The 27,016-nt window shown below is 43.2% G+C and overlaps 1 protein-coding gene across 2 annotated transcripts in view; it reads left to right on the top strand.

Annotated features, from left to right (window-relative positions):
* PLTP (phospholipid transfer protein) overlaps positions 1–27,016 on the top strand; it is an 85,534-nt gene that overhangs the window by 36,187 nt on the left and 22,331 nt on the right. Inside the window, exons 2-5 of one of the 2 annotated variants that reach the window (XM_073559346.1) lie at positions 7,607–7,731; positions 17,303–17,402; positions 25,879–26,007; positions 26,102–26,257. In XM_073559346.1, coding sequence (XP_073415447.1) covers positions 7,620–7,731; positions 17,303–17,402; positions 25,879–26,007; positions 26,102–26,257 — 497 coding nt within the window. In that variant the 5' untranslated portion in view covers positions 7,607–7,619. The remainder of the gene's footprint in view (positions 1–7,606; positions 7,732–17,302; positions 17,403–25,878; positions 26,008–26,101; positions 26,258–27,016) is intronic. The other variant, XM_073559347.1, reaches the window with a different exon arrangement.

Below are 27,016 nucleotides of genomic sequence, written 5' to 3'. Positions count from 1 at the left end.
ATAGACACCTAAGGAGAGATGATGGATTCTTTTAGTCTTTTTTGTAGGGGGTGCTTATTTTGAGAAATTGCTCTGTATGTCTTTCCATACTTTATTTACGATGCATAAAAATTACATGGTTGTAAGTGGGGGCCAAGTGTAAAAGCTGGCATTACGTAAGGTGTACATTGTGTAACTATAACGAGTGGGTTGTAAGTATCTCATATGGGTTTGGTTGCCCACACATGCTTTATAATGACAGGGACAGGAGCAGCTAATGTTTCGTTTTTGAAGCTTATGATGTGGTACCGTCTAAACCTCAAGCTATAACGGAGATCTAGACGGAGTTTCCATACTAGTTAACTTTTCGCATACTCCTCTGCAGACAGCTACCATAGTCATAAAGAAATGTTGAAATGCTTATTGTGAAACTTTCAGGTTTTGTTTTTCATAGGAGCAGATCACAGGGTTCTAACATCTGTTATTTACCGAATATAATCTGACCACATCTGCTGAATTAACAGTAAGGGATGATCAAGACCAAGTGACCACTCCATGATGCAGCTCTACACATGGGTGGTATTTCAGGGCAAACATTCATTAAGAGCATTTCTCTCTCATTTCGCCAGTCAATTTACTAGCATATACAGTATAATCAATTGCTTTTCCTTTTGGCTTTTTAAAAATTCTGTTTACCTTTTGGCTATCATTACATTTTCTATAGGAGTTGACCAAAGTTCTCATGAGTTGTCCAGGTCCACAAGTGGAATTAACTCTGGGGGACAAACGTGCAGCATCAACCTCCTATAAAAACTGCCTTCTCACCAGCCATTTCCATATCACTTGTACCAACCCAAAACTGTAAATCTATATATATAAAATTGAATGTATGTGTGTGTATCACCAACCAATCCAATCACAAAGCATCTTTCATTTCACCAAAGCTGTTTAAAAGAAGATGAGCTGTGATTGGTTGCTATGAGCAACAGTTTTCCTTGCAACCAATCACTAAGCATCTTTCATGAGCAACAGTTTTCCCACTCCAGAAAATACCTCAGCAGACACTTACTGGATGGGAGAAATCTAGCATCCCTGGGAACATAAACTCCCAGCATTTGTTTGCCCCCCAGAAAGTAGCAGAGAGCACATGACAGAAATGAATCACCCCCTCCCATGCCTGTATATCCATCACACATCCTCCTTCCCATAGGCACATCTTCCCTCTTAAAAGGGATCTCCGGAATGGAAGTTAGGGCAAATCCCTCAGCAATCTGATTCTGACCCTAAGCTTCTATTAAAGGGATCTCCGGTTAGGAAGTCAGGGCAAATCCATCCAGCGCTTTGGTTTTGACCCCAGGGTCTCTTAAATGGACCCTGCTACATATGTTACAGCTTGTGTCAGTTTGTTCAGTCCCCTGTTATATTAGTCTCTTTTGCTTTGCTGCCAGTTCATACCAGAATGCTGATATAGTGGGGGCGAGGTCGTGAGACCTCAGTGTTTTTTTTGTACATCAGTCGTGTTAGGTTTTTTAGGGTTTTTGCGTGATTGCAGACAGTGTCTTTCCTTTCCTATCCTATCTAGTCAGTTCATTTACTCAGTCTATTTTCTGCCTGCGACAATATATGTTTGGGGGCTATCTATTCCTTTGGGGTCTACTCTGGGGCAGTTTAGATTTCACCTTTCTTGCTTTAGGCTTAGTTAGCTCTCCGGCTGTGCCGAGGCATCTAGGGCATCGTAGATACGCTCCACGGCTACTGCTAGTTGTGTTGTTAGGATTCGGGGTCTGCAATCCGCTAAGTTACCAACCTTTCTGGTTTCCTGGTGGTCTAGCCTTTTCCTGCCATCCTCCTCGGTGACCTGTTCATAACAAGGACCATTCCACTCAGCTCTGTGGTTCGGACCACAGGGTCTCTTAAAGGGATCATTGGTATGGAAGTTAGGCAATTCCACTAAGCGCTCTAGTTCTGACTCCAGGCCCCTTTTTAAAGGGATCCCGGTACAGGAGTGAGGGCAAATCCACTCTCCGCTTTGGTACTGACCCCAGGCCTCTCTTAAAGGGATCTCCGGTATGGAAGTTGGGGCAAATCCCTCAGCACTCTGATTCTGACCCCAGGCTTCTATTAAAGGGATCATTGGTATGGAAGTCAGGGCAAATCAATCCAGCACTTAGGTTCTAACCCCAGGCCTCTCTTAAAGGTATCCCCGGTATGGAAGTTAGGGAAATTCCACTCAGCATTCTGGTTTTGACCCCAGGCTCTCTTAAAGGGATCCCTGGTATGGAATTCAGGGCAATTGCCTTCAAATGCTCTGGTACTGACCTCAGGTTCTCTTAAAGGGATCTTCTGTATGGAAGTTAGGGCAAATCCCTCAGCGCTCTGAATCTGACCCCAGGATTCTATTAAAAGGATCATTGGTATGGAAGTCAGGGCAAATCCACTCAGCGCTCTAGTTCTGATCCCAGGCTCTCTTAAAGGGTTCCCCGGTATGGAAGCTAGGGCAATTCCACTGAGTGCTCTGGTTGTGACCCCAGGCCCCTCTTAAAGGGATCCCCGGTATGGAAGTTAGGGCAATTTCACTGAGCGCTCTGGTTGTGACCCCAGGCCCCTCTTAAAGGGATCCCCGGTATGGAAGTGAGGGCAAATCCACTCTGCACTTTGGTACTGACCCCAGGCCTCTCTTAAAGGGATCTCCAGTATGGAAGTTAGGGTAAATCCCTCAGCGCTCTGATTCTCACCCCAGGCTTCTATTAAATGGATCATTGGTATGGAAGTCAGGGCCATTCCACTCAGCGTTCTGGTTCTGACGCCAGGCTGACGGGATGATGTGGGATTTTAGAGGGAGTAGTCCGGTGGCTGTGGCTTATGGGACGATGTGGGATATTAGGGGTAGTAGTCCGGTGGCTCTGGCTGACGGGATGATGTGGGATATTAGGGGTAGTAGTCCGGCGTCTGTGACAGGATGATGTGGGATATTAGTAGTCCGGTGGCTCTGGCTGATGGGACGATGTGGGATATTAGGGGTAGTAGTCTGGTAGCTCTGGCTGACTGGATGATGTGGGATATTATAGTGAATGTGGCTATGCGGAGTGGGCGGGGCTATACACTCAGCTATATATATATATATATATATATATATATATATATATATATATATATATATATATAGAGAGAGAGATAGATAATCATTATAATTTGTTATAACTAACCATAGTTAGTTACTATGCCTGGGCAGGGCCGGGCTCTTCAGCTAGTTTAATATATTAACAAAAAACTTGTATACTTTTGTCCTTATCGGGACACCTACACATTACACCTACAGTAGCTTTTATGACTTTGCATCTTAAATCCATAGGCAATAATATGGAGTGGGACCTTCTTCTCCAGCTAAAACAGATTCCACTCTTCTGGAAAGGCTTTCTACAAGATTTTGGAATGTTGAAATGTTGCCCATTGATCCTGACGGGCAATTTTGATGTCAACACTGATGTTGGATGAGAAGTCCTGTCTCACAGTCCCTGTACTAATTCATCACAAAAGTGTTCAGGACTCTGGGCAGGCAAGTCTAGTTCTTCCACTCCTAATTTACCCAAGCATGTACTTATGGACTTTCCTTTGTGCCCTAGGGCACGGTGATGCGGAAGCATAACCTTCCCCACTTTCCCACAAAGTTGCAAGCATATAATGGCAGGCACTGTAGTAAATAAGGAACGTGCCTCTGACTGGGGGGGACCATATGGCTAAAGTTAGCGTAAAATATGCTTAAATGCCCAATTCCCCCCTTCCACCACTCCTCAGGTGAAGCACTAATTGGGATGCCCCAATGACCAATGAGATCAAAGGGGAAGGGGCATCCAGCCACACCTACAAAGGTTAAATTTAGGTGCCCGTGGTCAGTGACTTTCTCTTTCCCCCGGTGCTCATACACATGATCATCCGTGGCGGAAATGGGGAGAAAGGCAAAGGTTCGTAACCACTCATTGGCCTGCTCGCCTGTCTGTCACAGACAGGACCATCGGCGATTAGCCCATTATGAAATGTAAGTGCCTTTCTCTGCTTACGAAATTAAAAAACTGTGACCGACCTGTTTCAACCCATCTAGGCCTGTCCATGTTTTCATTATGGGACTGGTGGGAGGGGGGGAGGCATTTTTAGACACGCGGGTATCCACAGTCTGGCAGGCACGGTACCAAATAAGGAACGTGCCTATGACTGGTGAACCCATATGGCTAAAGTTAGAGTAAAATACGGTTCAGTGCCCAATTCCCCCCCTTCCACCACTCCTCAGGTGAAGCATTAATTGGGATGCCCAACTGACCAATGAGATCAAAGGGGAAGGGGCATGCAACTACACCTAAAGGGGGTTAAATTCAGGTGCCCGTGGTCAGTGACGTTCTCTTTTCCCCGGCTGACCCCTGGAAGCTTTTGTCGCAGCCTCCCTCCATTTTATATTCAACGCTGTTTTTATATTGCCATAATAATTGTATGTTAAATGTATAAAAACAAAAACCTAGTTAATGATATTAAGTCACATCGGAAATGTGGTAATCGCTCATTGGCCTGCTCGGCTGTGACCGACCTGTTTCAACCCATCTAGCCATGTCTGTGTTTTCATTATGGGACTGGTGGGAGGGGTGGAAGGCACTGTTTAAGACACGCGGGTATCCACAGTCTTGTCAAAAATGTCTTGGTATGCTGAAGAGGCAATTTGCATATTATTTTCCCAGAGGAGCATTGCACGGCGAATAAGTCTCCTTACCTTGACAAGCCACAGCTGGCATGTCACTCTCCGCAAGGAGAAACCTTACTTCTTAGACCCTAGTCCAGAGCCTCTCACCTTGCCAAATCAGATCTCATACTTTGCACTGACGAGAGCCAACAGCTCGAAACACCGTGTCTGCAAATTGAGATTCTGATTTGGCTTGTATCCTAAGTCATACTACAAGACTCGTTAAAGGGTTGATTGTGACTTGTAGGATCGCTACTACCAATAGGTGGCGCTGTAGAGTAAAAGTCCTCTTTCTTTCTGAAGAGGCAATTTGCATATTATTTTCCCAGAGGAGCATTGCACGGCGAATAAGTCTCCTTACCTTGACAAGCCACAGCTGGCATGTCACTCTCCGCAAGGAGAAACCTTACTTCTTAGACCCTAGTCCAGAGCCTCTCACCTTGCCAAATCAGATCTCATACTTTGCACTGACGAGAGCCAACAGCTCGAAACACCGTGTCTGCAAATTGAGATTCTGATTTGGCTTGTATCCTAAGTCATACTACAAGACTCGTTAAAGGGTTGATTGTGACTTGTAGGATCGCTACTACCAATAGGTGGCGCTGTAGAGTAAAAGTCCTCTTTCTTTCTGAAGAGGCAATTTGCATATTGGTATGCTGAAGCATTTGGATTTTCATTCACTGGAACTAAGGGGCTTAGGCTGACTCCTGAGAAACAACCCCATAACATTATCACTCTTCCACCAAACCTTACAGTTGGTATAATGCAGTCAGGTTGGTTATCATTCTCCAGGCATTTGCCACATGCAGACCAGTGCATCAGATTGCCAGAGAGAGAAGTGTAAGGGTATGTGCACACACTGCGGATTGGGGTGCGGATTTGGCAGCGCAGATTTTGTAAAATCCGCAGGTCAAAAGACCTGCGGATTGCTCTGCGGTTTTGCCTTGCGGTTTTTCATCTCTACAATGGAGGAGATGGCAAACCGTAGTGGAATCCGCAGAAAGAATTGACATGTCAATTCGTTCTGCGGTTTTGAAACCGCAGCAAATCCGCGTGGAAAAATCTGCACCGTCTGCACAGCGTTTTTTTTTCCCCATAGGTTATAAAGGTACTGTACACCGCAGCAAAAACTGCTGCGGATCCGCAGGGCCAAATCCGCTGCGGAACCGCAGCAGAATCCGCAGCGTGTGCACACACCCTAACTGGACGCTCCACAGAACACATTTCCACTGCTCCAGAGTCCAATGTTGTTGTGCTTTACACCACACCATCTGACAATTGTTGTTGTGCTCGGTGATGTAAGGCTTACATGTAGCTCCTGGGACACATATATTGTGCTGTGGAGGTTTGGACACTGGCTGCTGAATAAGCAGAGCTTGGTGCCTTTTACATACTTTGTGCCTCAGCATTCACTGTTCCCTTGTTTTAACTTTATGTGGTCACCTCATTGTGGCTGGGTTGCTAAATGCTTCCATTTTTCAAAAATGCCACTCAGTTGATCACGAAAATGTTTAGGAGAGAAGTAATTTCATTAACTGATTTGTTGCAATGGTGGCATCATATTATGGACCCTGCTCTAATTCTGCAAGCTCTTTGGAACAGCCCATTCTCTTACAAATGTTTGTAGAGGCAAATTGTAAGGCTAGGTGTTTTATTTTTTTACACCTATGGCAATGGGACTGAATGAAAATTTGAATTCAGTGATGATGAGGGGTGTCCCAATAATTTGGTCCATATTGTATGTTTACCAATGTCCTACAGTGACTATATTCTACAGAGTAGATATTGTAGACTGTATAAGAGAGTTTAATACTGATCAGAAACCATTATAGGAAGAATAAATAACTAATTTTTATGGTGACTCACAGATGACAACTTTTTTTGATTAGGGTTGTCCACTTTTTTTTACTTCTCTATCTGACCCAGGCAGCTATGACATCTTCTCCTGATTACTGCAGAAACGTAAATGTTAAGACCCTTTTGCTTCCCTAGATCTGCAGTCCATCTCTATAGCAATCTAATCCTCTTTATCCATTAATGCTGCCATTCTGCTGCATACCCATATGTCCCCCTATAAGTGAAAGAAGTGACATACCAAAAAAATGCTGGTCCTGACCAGACTCACATTTATCTAGACCCCAGATCAATCCCCTACACAAATCAGTCCCTCATTAATTCACACTCCAGAGCAGGCAACACTTCTCAATCCATGGGCGTCTTCTGCTCCAAATGATCCTACAGAACACTGAGTCCAGTTTCTAATCAACATTAGGACATTGTGCGTGGCAACCACCACCTCATCATAATGTTGAATAATAGGGCACCTTCAAAAGTCAGAGCTTACTCCTGTATGGGCATGAAGGAGCCTAATGCTAGATTTTGCCACTCACCACAAAAGGACTTGGTGTTCGTTTACATCATGATTTTTTAATGAAACTTTTACCAATAGGACAACACCCCTTGATTGTTAACAATGCAGTTCCACGGAAGAATAGAGATAGAAGAGTACTGCACAGGTTCTTTTTACCAAGTAATAAAGGATAGGATTAACATGTTTTCAGTCCCTTTCCTCCAAGACCTTTATTGCAGGCACATGGTTGTCTTCTATTGAATGGCCACCCACCCGTTTTATACAATGACACAGTCTCTAATACAGACAGTGGAAGGGCGCAAACTCTGAAAACTTGAGATAAAGGTGCATACTATGTACTGAGTAAATGGTACATGCCATGTAAGTGGTACTGTTTGCATAGCATTCCCATACTAGCAGATTCAACACATTTTTTTTTGTTTGTTTTTTTGGGGGGCCTGAACACATTATTGTTACTTCATGAAGAGTCTTTTAAATGTTTTACACTATGTGTGTTGTTGAAATTTTGTTTCATTGTAATTATTTTTTAGGCTGTAAGGAAGAATGGCGGCATTGGTCTACCTTCTTTTACTTGTCCTACCTGTTGTGTTGTCAAAGTCATCTTCACAGAACCCCGGTTGCCGAATACGGATCACTTCCAAAGGTCTACAGTTTGGTGAGTAATAATCATCAGTCACTCTTTCAGTCTCTATGTCCACAGGTTAACAAGAGTATATTAACACTAACTAAAGCCATGACAGCCAATATAACTACTATAAAAGATATATTGAAAAAAAGTTTGGTTTTGTACTTATGTATTCAGACAACATGTTGATGAAACAGTATTGGAATATGTTTGGTGCAGGAACTCCATTCCTGTCTGAGTGTTCAGTTGCTAGGTTTGTATGCTGCTTATAAAGTTGAAAAAAAAACTCCTAGAGGCTCACACAGGGAGAGCATGTGACTGTATTTCCTGTTTTCCTGTGTCTGTGTATGAGAGAAGCAGCCTGCTGTTGATGCTGCACAGATAGAGACACGCAAATTATTTATTCCTGATCTATTAAGTTTATCATATATTGTTCCTGATTGTCCCTGAATAAGGAAGCTCTGTTGTCACACGCTTGGAGAGTATCCAGGTTATGGGCCCAGAGTGACACAGAACCCCAGAGTAGCACAGCAACAAAAGCTCAGAGCAAAAGCAGCACAGAGCAACAGAGAAGATGTCTACTAGCAGCAATCCTGTCAAGTTCTCAGTGCCAAGCCTCACTAACCAGAACTACCAGTCCTGGAAATTCAAGGTGAAGATGCTGCTCATAAGAGAAGGTACGTGGAAATATACTCAGGAACAAGTGCCTCATCCATTACCAGATGACTTTCTAGAGAAGGATTAGAAAGCACAAAGCTCGATCTCCCTCCGTGTAGATGATAATCAGATTGTGCCTATATGCAACTGCAAAGGAGATGTGGGATGAGTTACAGAAAGTGCATGAAAGATCAAATTTCAGTAATAAGCTTTATCTCATGAGAAAGCTGTATCAGTCTAAGCTAAGTGATGTATAGAATATGCAGGACTATATAAAAACACCCTAGAGATTGTGAAGCATCTAAGGGGTATTGTTATAGGTTTATACTAGAGTTCTGTGAAGCCCGATGACGTGGGTCAGAAATGAAGACAAACATGGTATCTCACAATTCAAGATGAATATATCTATTGAAGAAATATGCACTTCAGCTGAGAGATGCAAAACAAGCAATAAGACAGTCTCGGTAGTATGCACATGTAGTAGTACAGACCGAGGATGCGAATACCAGTCCAGCAATGCAGGATCCAGGGCCTAAAGCCCGGGCCGGCTCCTAATGGAGGGCAGACCGTAGCAGAGGTGGGTGCAGAGCGGGTATAGCAGCAGAGTCCTTCCGTGGTACATAGATCAGAAACAAGCAGGGTATCCCGAGGAGTCTAAGAGGCAAGCAGGTTGCTAGTCCTTCCAGCAAGTAAGGAACAAGATACACAAGCAATGCATAGTGTGCAGAGTTCCCTTATGTATACAGGAAACAAGGAGTCTCAGACAGGAAACAAGATGGCGCCCGTGAAGCCAGCAACTCCATTTTGGTTAAGGGCAGAATCCATCAGAAGTAAAGGAAAGAGCAGACAAAACAGATATGCAGTCCCAGTCCTTACAGGTATAGGAGAAGAAATTAGAGATTTTCATGTTGCTGTACTTCTATTAAGTGGTCTTCCAGAGAGTTAGGACACACTCGTGACTGCACTAGATGCACGGCCAGATGATAAGCTTACACTAGAGTATGTTAAAGGCAAACTTGTGGATGAATTCAAGAGAAAAATGCAGCATGTAAGCAGAAGTAATGAATCCAGAGCAGAAACAGCATTAAAGACACAGATTGCTCTTATATTTAGGGAAATCCTAAGAAAAACTTGTGAATGTTTTGTCTGTAGAAAGCCTGGCAACCTTAAAGCAGGCTGCAGAATTTGGAAAGCAAGAATGAGTCGGCTTAAAAAGCAGAATGGTCATCAAAGGGTTAAAACGGCTGTAAAGGACGATTCTGCATGTGTTGAAGCTGCATTTAATGCTAGTACAGGCCTACCTGCAAAGCATATATAGTGTATAGATTCTGGTGCAAGCAGCCATATGACAAATAACAAGGATTTCTTCACTGACTTTAATGAAAGCAAGTCAGAAAAGATCATCTTAGCTAATGGTCAATATATTACTTCAGAAGGAGTAGATGACGCTACCACCACTGTCCAGTTTCCTCAGCACAAAGCAGAAAGATCCCAATAAAGGATGTTCTCTATGTTCCCAGCCTTGAAAGCAATCTTCTGTCAGTAAAGAAGCTCACGTAAAAGGGGAAAGTAGTTAGTTTTTAAATATAACAGCTGCATCATCTCAAAGAAGGGTCAAACTCTTGCAGAAAGAAAAATCCAAGATGAACTTTAACATATAAAATTCAAAGAGAGTGTGCAGTGCTAGACAACATCTGCATAAGAACTGTATCCATGTATGGCACAGACGTCTTGAGCACAGAGACCCAGAAGCAGTAAGGAAGCTAGCTCAACTTGCAAATGGTATTGAAATCAACCAGTGTAGTCAAATGATGAAGTGCTGTCTTAAAGGGAAAATGGCCAGAAAATCCTTTCCTAAAATAAGCACCACTAGATCTGCACAGCTTCTGGATCTGATACATACAGATGTATGCGGTCCAAAGAGTTTTCAATCTCCTTGCAAGAAGAGATATTTTCTCACATTTATTGATGACTACTCCAGATATACAGTTGCCTACCTGCTTCACAGTACGGATGAAGTTCTACAGAAACTTGAAGAATATCTTGCTGTAGTGTTTAACAAATTTGGAAGAATTCCAAAAGCCCTGTATGCAGATAATGGAACCGAATATACAAGTGGTAAGGTGCAAACCATTTGGAAAAAGGATAGAATCGTGTTCCAGACTACCATTCCATACAACCCAGAACAAAATGGCATTGCAGAGAGAGAGAACCATACTCTCTGTGAAAGTGGAAGAAGTATGTTTGATGCGAATCTACCTACAACATATTGGGGAGAAGCCATCATGACAGCTTGCTATCTTCAAAACAGAGTGCCAGGTAAAACCACAAATAAAACTCCATATGAGCTATGGAACTGTGAGAAGCCTAACCTGAAGCACCTCAGGATATTTGGAAGCAAAACATTTGTGTATGTTTCCCAAAGAAAGACGTTCCAAGTGGGAATCACACAAAGCAAGAAGTCCTGGTGGGCCATAGTGAAACTCAAAAGGGATACAGAATCCTGCACCCAAAGACCAGCACAGTAACAATCAGCAGCAATGTAGTGATTGATGAAAATTCGGAAGCGCTCAAATTCCATGAAGTTACACCTTTTATTCAACTTAAGAGTCAAGAACAAGAATCTCAGTCACCAAACCCAGATGCCGTAAAGGAAAGCACTGAAGTGTGGATAAGCTCTGACGCCACCAAGGAAGACACAGAAGAACCAAGTCAACCTCCAGTCAGGAGATCAGAAAGGCCAAACACAGGTATCCCAGCTAGACACCTTTCTTATATGGTCAGACACTTCCTGAACCAGAGTCACAGTCATGGCAAGAGATGCAAAAACTGCCTGTCCACAAGAAGCGGAAGTGGATAAATGCTGCTAATGAGGAGAAGTCCCTTCACCAACTCCAGACATGGGAGCTTACTGAGACAAAGAAAAAACAGTCAGCATGGACTTGAGAGTGTAACTATAGCATGCACTTGATAAATTGCAGGTAAATAGCATTTTAAATATGTTAGAAGTATAAATGTTAGTGCGGCTGCAGGGAGAATATTACGTTTTATTCTCCTTGCAGCCACTTGCTTCCTGTCATCGTTGTGGTGCAGTGGTCAGAGCCATGAACTGCCACTATATACAGTGGGGGAAATAATTTTTTTGCATGGTGCCCCAGATTGATGTTGATTGACAGTCATTTTGTATTTCTTTCATTTTCTTACTATTGCACCAACAGTTGTCTCCTTCTCACCCAGCATGTTACTTATGATTTTGTAGCCCATTCCAGCTTTGTGCAGATCTGATCTTGTCCATGACATCCTTATAAAGCTTTGGTCTTTCCCATGTTGTAGAGGTTAGAGTCTGACTGAGTCTGTGTACAGGAGTCTTTTATAAAGGTGACTATTTAACCTCTTACTGCCATGTGACGTACTATCCCGTCCATGTGCCCTGGGACTTAATTCCCAGGGACGGGATAGTACATCACAGCGATCAGCGGCGCCCACGTGGTGAGCGCCGCTGATCGCGGCCGGGTGTCAGCTGATTATCACAGCTGACACCCGACACAATGTGTCAGGGGTGGTCACAGACCGCCCCCGACACGTTAACCCCTTGCACACCGCGATCAAACACGATCGTGGTGTACCGGGGGTTAAAGGGAAGCATCGGCAGGGAGAAGGCTCCCTCCGTGCTTCCCCAAGCCCCCCACAGCAGCGCAATATGCAGCGCTGCTGCGGGGGTCTCCTTCCCTGCAGGTCCCCGACTCCAAGATGGTGACGGGGACCTTCGGGGGCCTGCAGGGAGCTGGCTTCCTCAGTGCCTGCAAAGCGCAGGCAAGAGGAAGTCTTCTTCAATGCCTGTGACAGATCGCTGATCTGTCACAGTGATCTGTGATGTGACAGATCAGCGATCTGTCACCGGACAGTGATGTCCCCCCTGGGACAACTTAATAAAGTTAAAAAAAAAGAAAAAAATTGTAAAAATTTTTTCAAAAATCGCTAAATAAATTTAAAAAAAAATTATTCCCTAATAAATTCATTTTTTGGAAATAAAAAAAACAAAACAATAAAAGTACATATTTGGTATCGCCGCGTCCAAAATGACCTGCCCTATAAAACTGTCCCATTAGTTAACCCCTTTAGCGAACCCCTTAAAAAATAAAAAACGAAGCAAAAAATGTTTTATTATCATACTGCCAAACAAAAAGTGCAATAACGCGCAATCAAAAAGACGCATATAAATATCCATGGTACCGCTGAAAACATCATCTTATCCCGCAAAAATGAGCTGCCACGCAGCATCATCAGAGAAAAAATAAAAAAGTTATAGCTTGCAGAATAAAGCGATGCAAAAAGAATTATTTTTTATATAAAATTGCTTTTATTGCATAAAAGCGCCAAAAGATAAAAAAAATGACAAACGAGGTATTGCTGTAACCGTAATGACCCGAAGAATAAAACCGCTTTATCAATTTTACCGCTCGCGGAACGGTGTAAACGCACCACCCAAAAGAAATTGATGAAACGCTGGTTTTTGTTCATTCTGTGTCCCAAAAATCGGAATAAAAAGCGATCAAAAATTGTCACGTGCCCGAACATGATACCAATAAAAACGTCAACACGTCCTGCAAAAAAAAAGACCTCACATGACTCAGTGGGTCAAAATATGGAAAAATTATAGCTCTCAGTATGTGGTGATGCAAAAACTATTTTTACAATAAAAAGCGTCTTTTAGCGTGTGACAGCCGCCAAACATAAAAACCGCCATAAATAGTAAATCAAACCCCCCGTTATCACCCCCTTAGTTAGGGAAAAATAATAAAATTAAAAAAAATGTATTTATTTCTATTTTCCCATTAGGGTTAGGGCTAGGGGTGTGTTGGGGTTAGGGTTGGAGTTAGAATTGGGGGGTTTCCACTGTTTGGGCACATCAGGTGCTCTCCAAACGCAACATGGCCTCTGATCTCAATTTCAGCCAATTCTGCGTTGAAAAGGTCAAATGGTGCTCCTTCCCTTCCAAGCTCTGCCATGCGCCCAAACAGTGTATTACCCCCACATATGGGGTATCAGCCTACTCAGGACAAATTACAAAACAACTTTTGGGGTCCTATTTTTCCTGTTGCCCTTAGGAAAATAAAAAATTGGGGGCAAAAATATCTTTTTTTGTGGAAAAAAAATGATTTTTTTATTTTCATGCCCAGGTGTTATAAACTTCTGTGAAGCACTTGGGGGTTCAAAGTGCTCACCACACATCTAGATAAGTTCTGTGGGGGGTCTAGTTTCAAAAATGGGGTCACTTGTTGGGAGTTTTAATAGTTTAGGCACATCAGAGGCTCTCCAAACGCACATGACACCCGCAGACCATTCCATCAAAGTCTGCATTCCAAAACATCATTACTTCCCTTCCGAGCCCCGACGTGTGGCCATACAGTAGTTTTCTCCCACATATGAGGTATCAGCATACTCAGGACAAATTGGACAACAACTTTTGGGGTCCAATTTATCCTGGTACCCTTGGGAAAATAAAAAAATTGGGGACTAAATGATCACGTTTGTGGAAAAAATGCGATTTTTTTTTTTTTTTTTTTTTTATTTTCATGCCCGGGCATTATAAATTTCTGTGAAGCACTGGGGGGTTCAAAGTGCTCACCACTCATCTAGATAAGTTCCTTAGGGGGTCTAGTTTCCAAAATGGGGTCACTTGTGGGGGGATTCCACTGTTTAGGTACAGCAGGGGCTTTCCAAACGCGACATGGTGTCCGATCTCAATTCCAGCCAAAAAAGTCAAATGGCGCTGCTTCCCTTCCGAGCTCTGCCATGCGCCCAAATAGTCATTTACACCCACATATGGGGTATCAGCGTACTCAAGACAAATTGCACAATAACTTTTGGGGTCCTGTTACCCTTGGGAAAATAAAAATCGGGGGTGAAAAGATCATTTTTGTGGAAAAAATGATTTTTTAATTGTACCGCTGTACATTATAAACTTCTGTGAAGCCCTTGTGGGTTCAAAATTCTCACCACATATCTAGATAAGTTCCTTGGGGGGTCTAGTTTCCAAAATGGGGTCACTTGTGGGGGGTTTCCATTGTTTAGGTACATCAGGGCTCTCCAAACGTGACATGGCATCCGATCTGAATTCCAGCCAATTTTGCATTGAAAAAGTCAAACGGCGCTCCTTCCCTTCTGAGCTCTGTCATGCGCCGAAACAGTGGTTCCCCCCCACATATCAGGTATCAGCATACTCAGGACAAATTGCACAATAACTTTTCCAGTCCAATTTCTCCTTTTACACTTGGTAAAATAAAAAAAATTGAACCTGAAGTATTTTTTTTTTTAAAAATTCAAAAAATTCCTGTGACGCACCTGAAGGGTTAATAAACTTCTTGAATGTGGTTTTGAGCACCTTAAGGGGTGCAGTTTTTAGAATGGTGTCACGTTTGGTATTTTATATCATATAGAACCCTCAAAGTGGCTTCAAATGTGATGTGGTCCGTAAAAATAAAATGGTGTTGCAAAAATGAGAAATCGCTGGTCAACTTTTAACCCTTCTAACTTCCTAACAAAAAAAAATTTTGGTTCCAAGATTGAGCTGATGTAAAGTAAACATGTGGGAAATGTTACTTATTAAGTTTTTTGTGTGCTGTATCTCTGTGATTTAAGGGCATAAAAATTCAAAGTTGGAAAATTGCGAAATTTTTAAAATTTTAGCCACATTTCCGTTTTTTTCACAAATAAACGCAAGTTATATGAATGAAATTTTCCCACTATCATGAAGTACAATATGTCACAAGAAAACAATGTCAGAATCACTAGGATCCATGGAAGCGTTTCAGAGTTATTACCTCATAAAGGGACAGTGGTCAGAATTGTAAAAATTGGCCCGGTCTTGAACGTGCAAACCACCCTTGGGGGGTTAAGGGGTTAAGACAGCTGCCTTTACTGCAGGTAATGAGTTGATTAGGAGCATCTAACTGGTCTGTAGGAGCCAGAACTCTTAATGGTTGGTAGGGGATCAAATACTTATTTCTCACTGCAAAATGCAGATAAATTTATGTAATTTATACAATGTGATTTTCTGGATTTTATTTTTGATATTTCTATCTCTCAATGTTAAAATTAACCTACCCTTAAAATTGTAGACTGTTCATGTCTTTGTCAGTGGGTAAACTTACAAAATCAGCAAGGGATCAAATACTTATTTCCCCCACTGTAGTTAGAGCTCTGTAATCGCTCCTCCTGCACCTTAGGCCTCTTTCACACTTCAGTTTTTTACAGTCACAATCCGCCAGGTTTTGAAAAAAAATGGATCTGTAATTTTCTTTTGAGGATCCGTTTTTTTCCCCATTGACTTCCATTAATGGCAGATTGTGACGGATTGCCGTCCGTTGCATCCGTTTTTTTTTGCGGATCCGTCAAAAGCTCCTGTCCGTTACCATGCTCAAAGATTTCAAAACGGAGCTTGCAACGTTTTTTTCTGTGGCGGATCCTCCAGGCACTAATTTAACCCGAAATTCTTTCTGGGTGCCAGACAAAAGATCTCTCTCTCTCTCTCTCTAAAAACGGATCCTGTGCCATCCGTTCACATCAGTTGAGAACGGATCCGCTTGTCTGCCTTTTTGGCGGATTATAACTGATGCAAAAAAACTGAAGTGTGAAAGAGGCCTAAACTACCACTCTGCTCCATGCACACAGTGCAAGGGAATCTTTCAGTCTATTAGTGGAAACAAGGAGCTGCAGTGAGAATATAACTTAATTTTCTCCCTGTAGCCACACTTCCCGTGCTGAACATGTGTTAAATGCTTGCTGATCACTAGAACAGGAGGAAAAGGGTGATCAAGAATTCTGTTCTAGCGATCATTGGGGATCTGTAGTGGTGATCCACAATTATCATGTACCTTTTGGGTAGGTGATAATTTTTTTTGAGAATACCTGCTTATGGTCTTCATTTCCCATAGATCAAAATTTACCAAACCTGCCAATTTCAGCTTGACCAGTTGACTATCTTATGTGGATGAGGGCCTTCCAATTCGCTTCCCTCCACAGTGGTAGATCAGCCGCCACCAAAGATGTCTGTCAGCAGCTTACTTCCCTCTCCCCATTGAAAACACGCACCTACTTGGCCAAGCTGAGCATGCATATGTATAGACGGTTGGGAGGAAAAGATTTGCTTTTGACAGCTATTGAAGGTGTATGGGCACCTTAATGTTTGATTTTAGGAAGTGGTTTTCATGTGGTTTTCATGTATAACTCTGCAGAGGAAATATTCAGGAAACACTAATTCTATATATGCTTTAGATATGCCTTATATTATCCTTGGAAGAATATTTGAAAAATGTATTTAAATATGTATGGTATGTGAACATATCTTGCGAAGTCTGTCATATGCCATCAGCCCCAAAAGGTTACGTCTGACAGATTTGAATCAAGACACTCTTTCTAGCTTATCTTGGAGGAATCCCACCTTCACCCTTTAACCCCCATACAGGGATCTGGACTTCCTGAGGTCCACTGGGTTGCGTGCAACAGATTTTGGCTGTCATGTCAAAGACAGTTGAAATAATATAATGCATGTAGTCAGGTTACAAGCTGGGTCAGGAAGCAGATCAGGGTCAAGTTCAAAAGTAGCACCAAATCACAATGAGAAGCCAAGCAATAGCTGGCCACAAGCCATAGCAGGGAGCTGATGACACCTTCTGGGCTGCCGGACAGCACACAAACCCAGCAACAGGGACATAGCATCTCCTCTATCACCTTCCTCCAGAGTGAATATTGCATGTGCTTGGCATCAGAAGAACACTTTGCTAGAGCAGATCCAGATAAGGATGATGGATGGTAGACTGATCTATGACCACACATGGAATAGCAATAGCTCAAAAAGCAAAGAAATATTCTGTACATTTAGAATACATAAAGGTTTTGTCTCATACTGTGTGGGGACTAAATGAACATTTCTTTGAATTAGTGAAACATGAGGGACTGAAGTTTGTGGAACAGGAGCTGGAGAACATCACAATTCCAGATGTGAATGGAAGTGAGGGGAGATTCAGCTACAGCATAAACAAGTAAGTAATCCTAGATTGAATGAATGCCCCTGTCAAATTGTATATGAACTTGTGCATCATAAATGCCAATGTAAATTCTCCATTGTCGCTGTGTATATATATATATATATATCTATCAAAAAAAGAAGTGTTATTTAATAGCCCATATGGCTATTGGCCATATTAAATAACACTACTTTCTAAAATTTCATATGGTGTGCTGCCTCCATTTTTTTTATTTCTATGTACAAGGACTGGTACGTGCCTGGGAGGCTTTGCACCCTATTCTTTCCTGTGCTGTTGTGTTATATATATATATATATACATATATATATATACGATATATATATATATATATATATATATATATATATTACAGTCATATGTTAAAGTTTGGGCACCCCTATTAATGTTAACCTTTTTTCTTTATAACAATTTTGGTTTTTGCAACAGCTATTTCAGTTTCATATATCTAATAACTGATGGACTCAGTTATATTTCTGGATTCAAATGAGGTTTATTGTACTAACAGAAAATGTGCAATCTGCATTTAAACAAAATTTGACCGGTGCAAAAGTATGGGCACCCTTATGATTTTCTTGATTTGAACACTCCTAACTACTTTTTACTGACTTCCTGAAGCACTAAATTGGTTTTGTAACCTCATTGAGCTTTGAACTTCATAGCCAGGTGTATCAAATCATGAGAAAAGGTATTTAAGGTGGCCACTTGCAAGTAGTTCTCCTATGAAGAGTGGCATCATGGGCTCCTCAAAACAACTCTCAAATGATCTGAAAACAAAGATTATTCAACATAGCTTTTCAGGGGAAGGATACAAAAAGTTGTCTCAGATTTAACCTGTCAGTTTCCACTGTGAGGAACATAGTAAGGAAATGGAAGAACACAGGTACAGTTTTTGTTAAGCCCAGAAGTGGCAGGCCAAGAAAAATATCAGAAAGGCAGAGAAGAAGAATGGTGAGAACAGTCAAGGACAATCCACAGACCACCTCCAAAGACCTGCAGCATCATCTTGCTGCAGATGGTGTCACTGTGCATCGGTCAACAATACAGCGCACTTTGCACAAGGAGAAGCTGTATGGGAGAGTGATGCGAAAGAAGCCGTTTCTGCAAGCACGCCACAAACAGAGTTGCCTGAGGTATGCAAAAGCACATTTGGACAAGCCAGTTACATTTTGGAAGAAGGTCCTGTGGACTGATGAAACAAAGATTGAGTTGTTTGGTCATACAAAAAGGCGTTATGCATGGAGGCTAAAAAACACAGCATTCCAAGAAAAACACTTGCTACCCACAGTAAAATTTGGTGGAGGTTCCATCATGCTTTGGGGCTGTGTGGCCAATGCCGGCACCGGGAATCTTGTTAAAGTTGAGGGTCGCATGGGTTCAACTCAGTATCAGCAGATTCTTGACAATAATGTGCAAGAATCAGTGACGAAGTTGAAGTTACGCAGGGGATGGATATTTCAGCAAGACAATGATCCAAAACACCGCTCCAAATCTACTCAGGCAATCATGCAGAGGAACAATTACAATGTTCTGGAATGGCCATCCCAGTCCCCAGACCTGAATATCATTGAACATCTGTGGGATGATTTGAAGCGGGCTGTCCATGCTCGGCGACCATCAAACTTAACTGAACTGGAATTGTTTTGTAAATAGGAATGGTCACAAATACCTTCATCCAGGATCCAGGAACTCATTAATAGCTACAGGAAGCGACTAGAGGCTGTTATTTTTTGCAAAAGGAGGATCTACGAAATATTAATGTCACTTTTATGTTGAGGTGTCCATACTTTTGCACCGGTCAAATTTTGTTTAAATGCAGATTGCACATTTTCTGTTAGTACAATAAACCTCATTTGAATCCAGAAATATAACGGAGTCCATTAGTTATTAGATATATGAAACTGAAATAGCTGTTGCAAAAAACAAAATTGTTATAAAGAAAAAAGGTTAACATTAATAGGGGTGACCAAACTTTAACATATGACTGTGTGTGTGTGTGTGTGTGTGTGTGTATATATACACTCACTGGCCACTTTATTAGGTACACCTGTCCAACTGTGTGTTAAGACTTAATTTCTAATCAGCCAATCACATGGCGGCAACTCAGTGCATTTAGGCATGTAGACATGGTCAAGACAATCTCCTGCAGTTCAAACCGAGCATCAGTATGGGGAAGAAAGGTGATTTGAGTGCCTTTGAACGTGGCATGATTGTTGGTGCCAGAAGGGCTGGTCTGAGAATTTCAGAAACTGCTGATCTACTGGGATTTTCACGCACAACCATCTCTAGGGTTTACAGAGAATGGTCCGAAAAAGAAAAAAAATCCAGTGAGCGGCAGTTCTGTGGCCGGAAATGCCATGTTGATGCCAGAGGTCAGAGGAGAATGGGCAGACTGGTTCGAGCTGATAGAAAGGCAACAGTGACTCAAATTGCCACCCGTTACAACCAAGGTAGGCAGAAGAGCATCTCTGAACGCACAGTGCGTCGAACTTTGAGGCAGATGGGCTACAGCAGCAGAAGACCACACTGGGTACCACTCCTCTCAGCTAAGAACAGGAAACTGAGGCTACAATTTGCACAAGCTCATCGAAATTGGACAGTAGAAGATTGGAAAAACGTTGCCTGGTCTGATGAGTCTCGATTTCTGCTGTGACATTCGGATGGTAGGGTCAGAATTTGGCGTAAACAACATGAAAGCATGGATCCATCCTGCCTTGTATCAACGGTTCAGGCTGGTGGTGGTGGTGTCATGGTGTGGGGAATTTTTTCTGGGCACTCTTTGGGCCCCTTGGTACCAATTGAGCATCGTTGCAACGCCACAGCCTACCTGAGTATTGTTGCTGACCATGTCCATCCCTTTATGACCACAATGTACCCAACATCTGATGGCTACTTTCAGCAGGATAATGCGCCATGTCATAAAGCTCGAATCATCTCAGATTGGTTTCTTGAACATGACAATGAGTTTACTGTACTCAAATGGCCTCCTCAGTCACCAGATCTCAATCCAATAGAGCATCTTTGGGATGTGGTGGAACGGGAGATTCGCATCAGGGATGTGCAGCCGACAAATCTGCGCCAACTGTGTGATGCCATCATGTCAATATGGTCCAAAATCTCTGAGGAATGCTTCCAGCACCTTGTTGAATCTCTGCCACGAAGAATTGAGGCAGTTCTGAAGGCAAAAGGGGGTCCAACCCCTTACTAGCATGGTGTACCTAATAAAGTGGCCAGTGAGTGTATATATATACATATATATATACATATATGATGAGTGTCACTAAACAGCTGCTGCTCATCTTAGGCCTCTTTCACACATCAGGTTTTCGCCGTCAGGCGCGATCCGGCGCTTTTGACAGAAACCGGATCCGGCGAAATGCAATGCCGGATCCGGTTTCACCTCCATTGACTTGCATTTGTGCCGGATCGCGCCGGATGGCCATGCGTTTCATCCGGTTTTCGCCGGATCCGGCAATGTGTCGCAATGTGTCGCGATCCGGCGTCTGGAAAAAACGTCTACTGTAACGTTTTTTGTCTCCGGCGAAAAAGCCGGACACGCCGGATCCGGCGCGTCCGGCTTTTTCACACAATGAAAGCCTATGAGCGCCGCAATGCGCCGGATCCGGCGTAAGCCGGATCCGGCGGCCGGATCCGGTTTTTTGGTCTGAGCATGCTCAGTAGCTCTGCCCACAAGACATATATAAAAGCAAGACAGTGGGACCCACAGCCACACCCAACATGCCACCCAAGAAAGCAACCAAGCGAAGCAGGAGAAGGCAGGAGACCACTGCAGCACCATCAGCACCACCACCACCCCAAATGGAGCAGCAAATAGAACATGCTGAGGAGGGGAGGCCAGCAGCAGATGAGAGACGGTAATTATCAAATCCCCCATTCCTCCAAACTAGGGCCATGGAATATCAAGATATTCATTGGCCCTTTGTTTCTCTTTATTCAACAGCCGCCAAAGAGATGCAGCAGCAGCACCATCAGCACCACCCCAAATGGAGCAGCATGCTGAACGGGAGGGGAGTCCAGAAGCAGATGAGAGACGGTAATTATCAAATCCCCCATTCCTCCAAACTAGGGCCATGGAATATCAAGATATTCATTGGCCCTTTGTTTCTCTTTATTCAACAGCCGCCAAAGAGATGCAGCAGCAGCAGAAATGGCATCACTGGCAGCAGCAATACCCACAGCCATGGAGTCTGGCCATCAACAGGACAGCACATCTTCTTCTGGGAGCCCTCCCTCGCATCGTCAGCGTTTGACGGTAAGTTTTTATTTCCAAAATCCATCATCTCTGTAATATATGTCTATTCATTGCCTTTTATTTCAAAACAGGAATCACAAGATGAAGAGGAGCTCCCAGAAGAAGGAAGGGGTGGACAGACGCTTGGAGTGGGCTCACAATTCGTAAGTTTTTTGCATCAAACGCAGAAACACAACATCACACTACACACAACACATAGAAAACAATGTTCTGCAGACCACACACAGCAAACAAATGCCTACATCCAAACTCATAACATTTTTTGTTTTCTTCTCTAGTCTTCCCAATCTGGTGCTCGGCCAAGAGGTCCTCGCAGTGCCTCCCAGGGTCGTCGGCGACAGCAACGCGGCGGTCACCAGCGTGTAAGTATAAATATTTTGGCTTTGTTTTTTTGCACTTTTTATTTCATTTCTTTTGTGGAGGCTAATTATGTTATTTTTGTCTTTTTCTTTAACAGCCTTCACAGCGTGCTCCCGACTCTGACGGTGAGGATGGAGGGATTGATGTGGACCGCCTCATCGATCTCGTCAGAGAAAGGGAGCCGCTCTGGAATATGGCTGACCGCCGCCACGCTGACCTGATCATTACCCGACGACTCTGGGAGGAAATCTGTTCTCTCCTTGTGGGCCGCTGGGAGGACCTCGAAGCTCGGGACCAGATTAAAGAGCGTAAGTATATACAGTACCGGTTGCTTGATGTAAACCAGTGTTTCCCGAACTCCAGTCCTCGTGGTCCACACGGATCATGTGTTCAGGATTTCTATTTACTATGGAAATCCTGAAAACATGACCCCTGGGGACCATGAGGACTGGAGTTTGTGAAACACTGATGTTGTATACTAACCACTCCTTTCTCGTTTCAGGGAACAGAATTGTGAATCGGTGGCGGTCTGTGAGGGATCGTTTCAAGAAGGAGTTCAATAAAGAGATGCGGGCCCCGAGTGGATATGGAGGACGCAGGAGCAAGTACAAGTACGCAGAAGCCCTGTCGTTCCTCCAGGAAACAATGCTCACCAGAAGGTAAATATTACACACCACATGTGAAAAAAATGTTAGATGTAACTTTTTTTTTTCAGCCAGGGCCATACCATGTCAGTATTTTAATTGTTTTTTTTTCTCTTTATTCCACAGCACGGTGAGCAGCACTCGGGAGCCTGCACGATTGGACCCTTCTGAGGCGATCCCTGAGGAGACCGGCACCGAGGGACACTTCGACCGCCCCGGTACATCTGCACCTTCCCTGCCTTCCCACACATTCGACCCATCTGTCCCATCCACCAGCACAGGAGCATCGTGGCCGCCTACATTACATGAAGCTGCTGGTGAGGAGATCGCTTTCCCTTTACCCCACCCTTCTGCCCCTGCCGCCTCTAGTACACCTGCGGGTACTGGGCGACAGCGGCAGAGGGGTCAGGAAAAGAGTTATGCGCAAGAGTTATTGCATCTGAATGCATCTTTCCAGAACTGTCTCAAAGTCTTGTCAGAGCAAATCTCCGCAGGCTTTCAGCAGATCAACTCCAGCATTCTGGAGGTGAAGACACTTCTGCAAACCATGCATTCAGAAGCAAGATCTTCGCCAAACCACACCTTTTTCAGGTCTGTTGTGGAGCGCATGGAAACGCTCTCTCCTGCCCAGCAGATGCATGTAATGCATTCGTGCCACGGTGCTCTACAGCAGGTTACCTCCCAACCTCCACCTCCCACCACTGTTGTTCCTCCACCTGCACCCCCTCCAGCCACTTTCCATCCTCCCCCTCCTATTACATCTGCACCCCCTCCAGCCACTTTTCATCCTCCCCCTCCTACTACATACCAGCAACCTGCCCAGTACCAGCAACCTCCCCAGTACCAGCAACCTCCCCAGTACCAGTCATCTCCCCACTTCCAGCAACCTGCCCCGTACCAAACTCCTGCCCCGTACCAAACTCCTTCCCCGTACCAAACTCCTTCCCCGTACCAAACTCCTTCCCCATACAACTTTCCATCAACATCATCTGCTCCTACAGTCCCTGCCCAGCCCTCCACTCCACCACCCACCACCTCTTCTGCTTCCCACATGTCCACCCATTCTGTAGTTTTTTCCACACCTTCACCTCTAACTGTTCCTTCCCCACCAAGATCCCAGTCCTCTCTCCACACACCCAGTGTCGAAGTGTCCCGCAGCCCCTCCAGCAGTATTTCCACCCCACAGTACACAGAATTGTAATGTTTTTTTTTTTGTAATAAAAATGCCCATTGGGTTTAAAACCTTTCTAAAAAAGTTTTTTTGCACTTTAAAAACATTCTACAAAAAAAAAAAAAATTTAAATAAAAGTTAAATTATCGTTTCACAATGGTTGTCTGTCATTTCTTTCTGCGGCGAACTATGTTTTAAAAAAAGGTTAAATACAGGGTATTTCAAAGGTAAAAAGGTATTCAAAACCAGGTATAACTGTGGGTAAATTTTAGCTTTTTGCCACAGTTGTGTTCCTGGTTGTGTTTGAAGCAAAGTATTTCACTTAAAAAGTTGTGTTTATTGTTGGTGATTTCCTACCAATGTACACAACTTTTGTTAAAAGGTGAAATACTTTGCATAAAACACAACCAGGTACACACCTGTGGCCTAAAGGTAAAAATAGTAAGACCATGACAAGATAGCCAACTTTGGTTGGCAAAGGTATATACTGTTGGTCCAGAAGGTACACAAGTTTAGGGCAAAAATCTCTCACACTCTGTCATCCCAGTGTACTCTGCCTTGAGGTGACAAAAAGTATAGTGGAAAATTGTCCCTGAAACCGTCACAGAACTTCTAGTGGTAATATTTCCAATGACAACATCCATCTTCGCCAGTAACTTGCTCTTCTCTCCAACCTGCACTTTCTTCTCTACAACCTGTCAAAGAAGGGCTGTAGGAACATGCTATATCTAGTTTTCCAGTAGCCAATCCCGTTCGGAAGGCCACAAGGGTCAATTTTAAAAACCGGATCCGGCGTAATCCGTCGAAAAACGGATAGAAAAACGGATGAACCGGATGAGACGGATCCGGTTTTGTCTGTCAAGAAAAAGACGGATCCGGCAGAAAACCGGATCCGTCACATCCGGTTTTACTAAACATTTGCCGGATCCGGCGTTCCGGCACGACGCCGGATCGCGCCTGACGCCGAAAACCTGATGTGTGAAAGTAGCCTTACTGTAGTCTGCCACAAGTTGCTTTTGCAGATGGTTTCATCCTCTCCGCCAACCACATATTGATAGACAACAACACTGGCATTTCATACGGCAGTTTTAAAGACATTTTCCAGCCACTGAATGTTGAAGAATTAAAATCTCAGAAAACTGCAAAATAAAAATAATACCTTGCAATCCCCCACTGTCACTATACCAATGCTTCCCGAGGACCCCCCGCCGGTTTCCTCTTTGGTTCTTAGTGAAGTGTGACTGTTGCAGTCAATCACTGCCTGTAGTTGTAACCATCTGGTCACAATGACGTGGTATAGTGGACATGCATTGATCTCCATTGTGACCAGTGTTTGGCTTCAGCAGTCATATGTCTAGCTGGATGTGCCACATAGTACATCGACCGGTGTGGGATCAAAACTTAGAATAGAACAGGAGCATCAGAGAATCAGTAACATATATTTTGATAAAATGTGCAAATTCTTTAAGAGATGCATTTTTTTCATAAATGTGATGTATTTTTGGCTATTAATGCATCAGAAATTGAAACCTAGGCCTGCGTAGGCTTGTGGTATGATTTCTGCCAATCTTCAGATAAACGAATAGATTCTTAACAAATGTACTTATTACATCCATACACTTAAACTATCTTTGGTGCTTCCAAACTAACATTATGGTGGAGATTGTAGGTGTAGAAGTCTTCCACCTCAGTTGTCAAAGTACCGACACATCGCCAAGTAGCCCCTTTAATCAGAGCACTGTTGGGGATCCAAGCTCATTCACCATCTGCAATGTTATCCCGTGATATATGTGATAACGAGTCAAAACTTAAGTTAAAGGAAAAAAATCTTTCCAATTTTGGTAGCCACTGGCAGATGTACTTTTACATGTTTCTTGGCTTTCAGCATTGGCTTTTCCCTTTGTAGAACTATCCCATAATAAGCAGTAGTAACTAGCTACATGTAGGGCATCCTGTAGGTGTCCTGAAATGTCTATAGGCATTGTCTCATGAATGAATGATTTTTGATCCTTTCTTTCTTCCCAGCGTACGTGTCACAAACTTGCAGCTGTCCCAGTCTGAGTTGCGGTTTCAGCCGAACAGACAACTGGTATTAGACATTAATAATGCATCTATAAGCCTCAACTTCCAGAGAAAACTTCTCTACTGGCTCTTGTGAGTATCATCCTGATATTAGTGCTACCTTATCTCTTATCTCTCTACCATGTTATGGAAAAATAAGAGAATGATGACATTATGCGTTCTTCAGCTATGACGTAGGGATGATCAATGCTTCAGCGGAAGGAGTGCACATTAAAACTGATCTGGATCTTGCCAGAGATTCAAAAGGACGTTTGAAGATTTCCAATATGACGTGTAATGCATCAATCAACAGAATGCAGGCTGGATTCAGTGGTACCCTCAAGTAAGCGGACAACCATATTATGAGATCAGCTAAAACACAATAATACAAATGTACATTACCTCGAAATTACTACTATGTTCTTGTATGGTACAGAATAAATATATTCAGACTGAAGAAATGCTAATAAAAAGAACCTGACAACCATATTTTCTTGGATGGGATTTCATTTGAATAGTCCACTATGCAGGTAATAGTCCATTATCAGTGTAGTGGTCAAAAGTAGCTTTTCTCAGCAATAACTGCTTATTGCCGTTGGTTTCCGAAGTGGACTTACAACTATTATTTGATCACCAATCTGGATTCCATTTAACGGGAATCCGTCGGATCCCCCAACACTTTTAAACTACCACCATTATATTTTACAGCTTATTTTTATGTTTGCATTAAGTGCCACTTGAGCAGGACTAGTCCAGCAGGGCATCTACTCACCCAGACTAGTCCGGCTTCAGTTGCTGCAATGTTAATCTCATCCATGTTCATGACATGTTTAATGCTTGGGCATGCGCAATGAAGTCAGGTATACTGTCTCCAGATTTAATGGCACATGACCAGGCAGCAATGAAGTTGGGTATACTGTCTCCAGGTTCAATGGCGCATGACCAGGCAGCAATGAAATTGGGTATACTGTCTCCAGGTTCAATGGTGCATGACTAGGCAACAATGAAGTTGTGTATACTGTCTCCAGGTTCAATGGCGAATGACCAGGGAGCAATGAAGTCGAGTATACTAGTATACTGTCTCTCGGTTCAATGGCGAATG

The sequence above is a fragment of the Dendrobates tinctorius genome, unplaced genomic scaffold (assembly GCF_039654945.1).
Source record: "Dendrobates tinctorius isolate UK_male_01 unplaced genomic scaffold, ASM3965494v1 ptg000270l, whole genome shotgun sequence".
Classification (NCBI taxonomy): Eukaryota; Metazoa; Chordata; class Amphibia; order Anura; family Dendrobatidae; genus Dendrobates; species Dendrobates tinctorius.
Note: the sequence above shows the minus strand (reverse complement) of the source record. Positions and strands in the feature narration are given on the sequence as shown.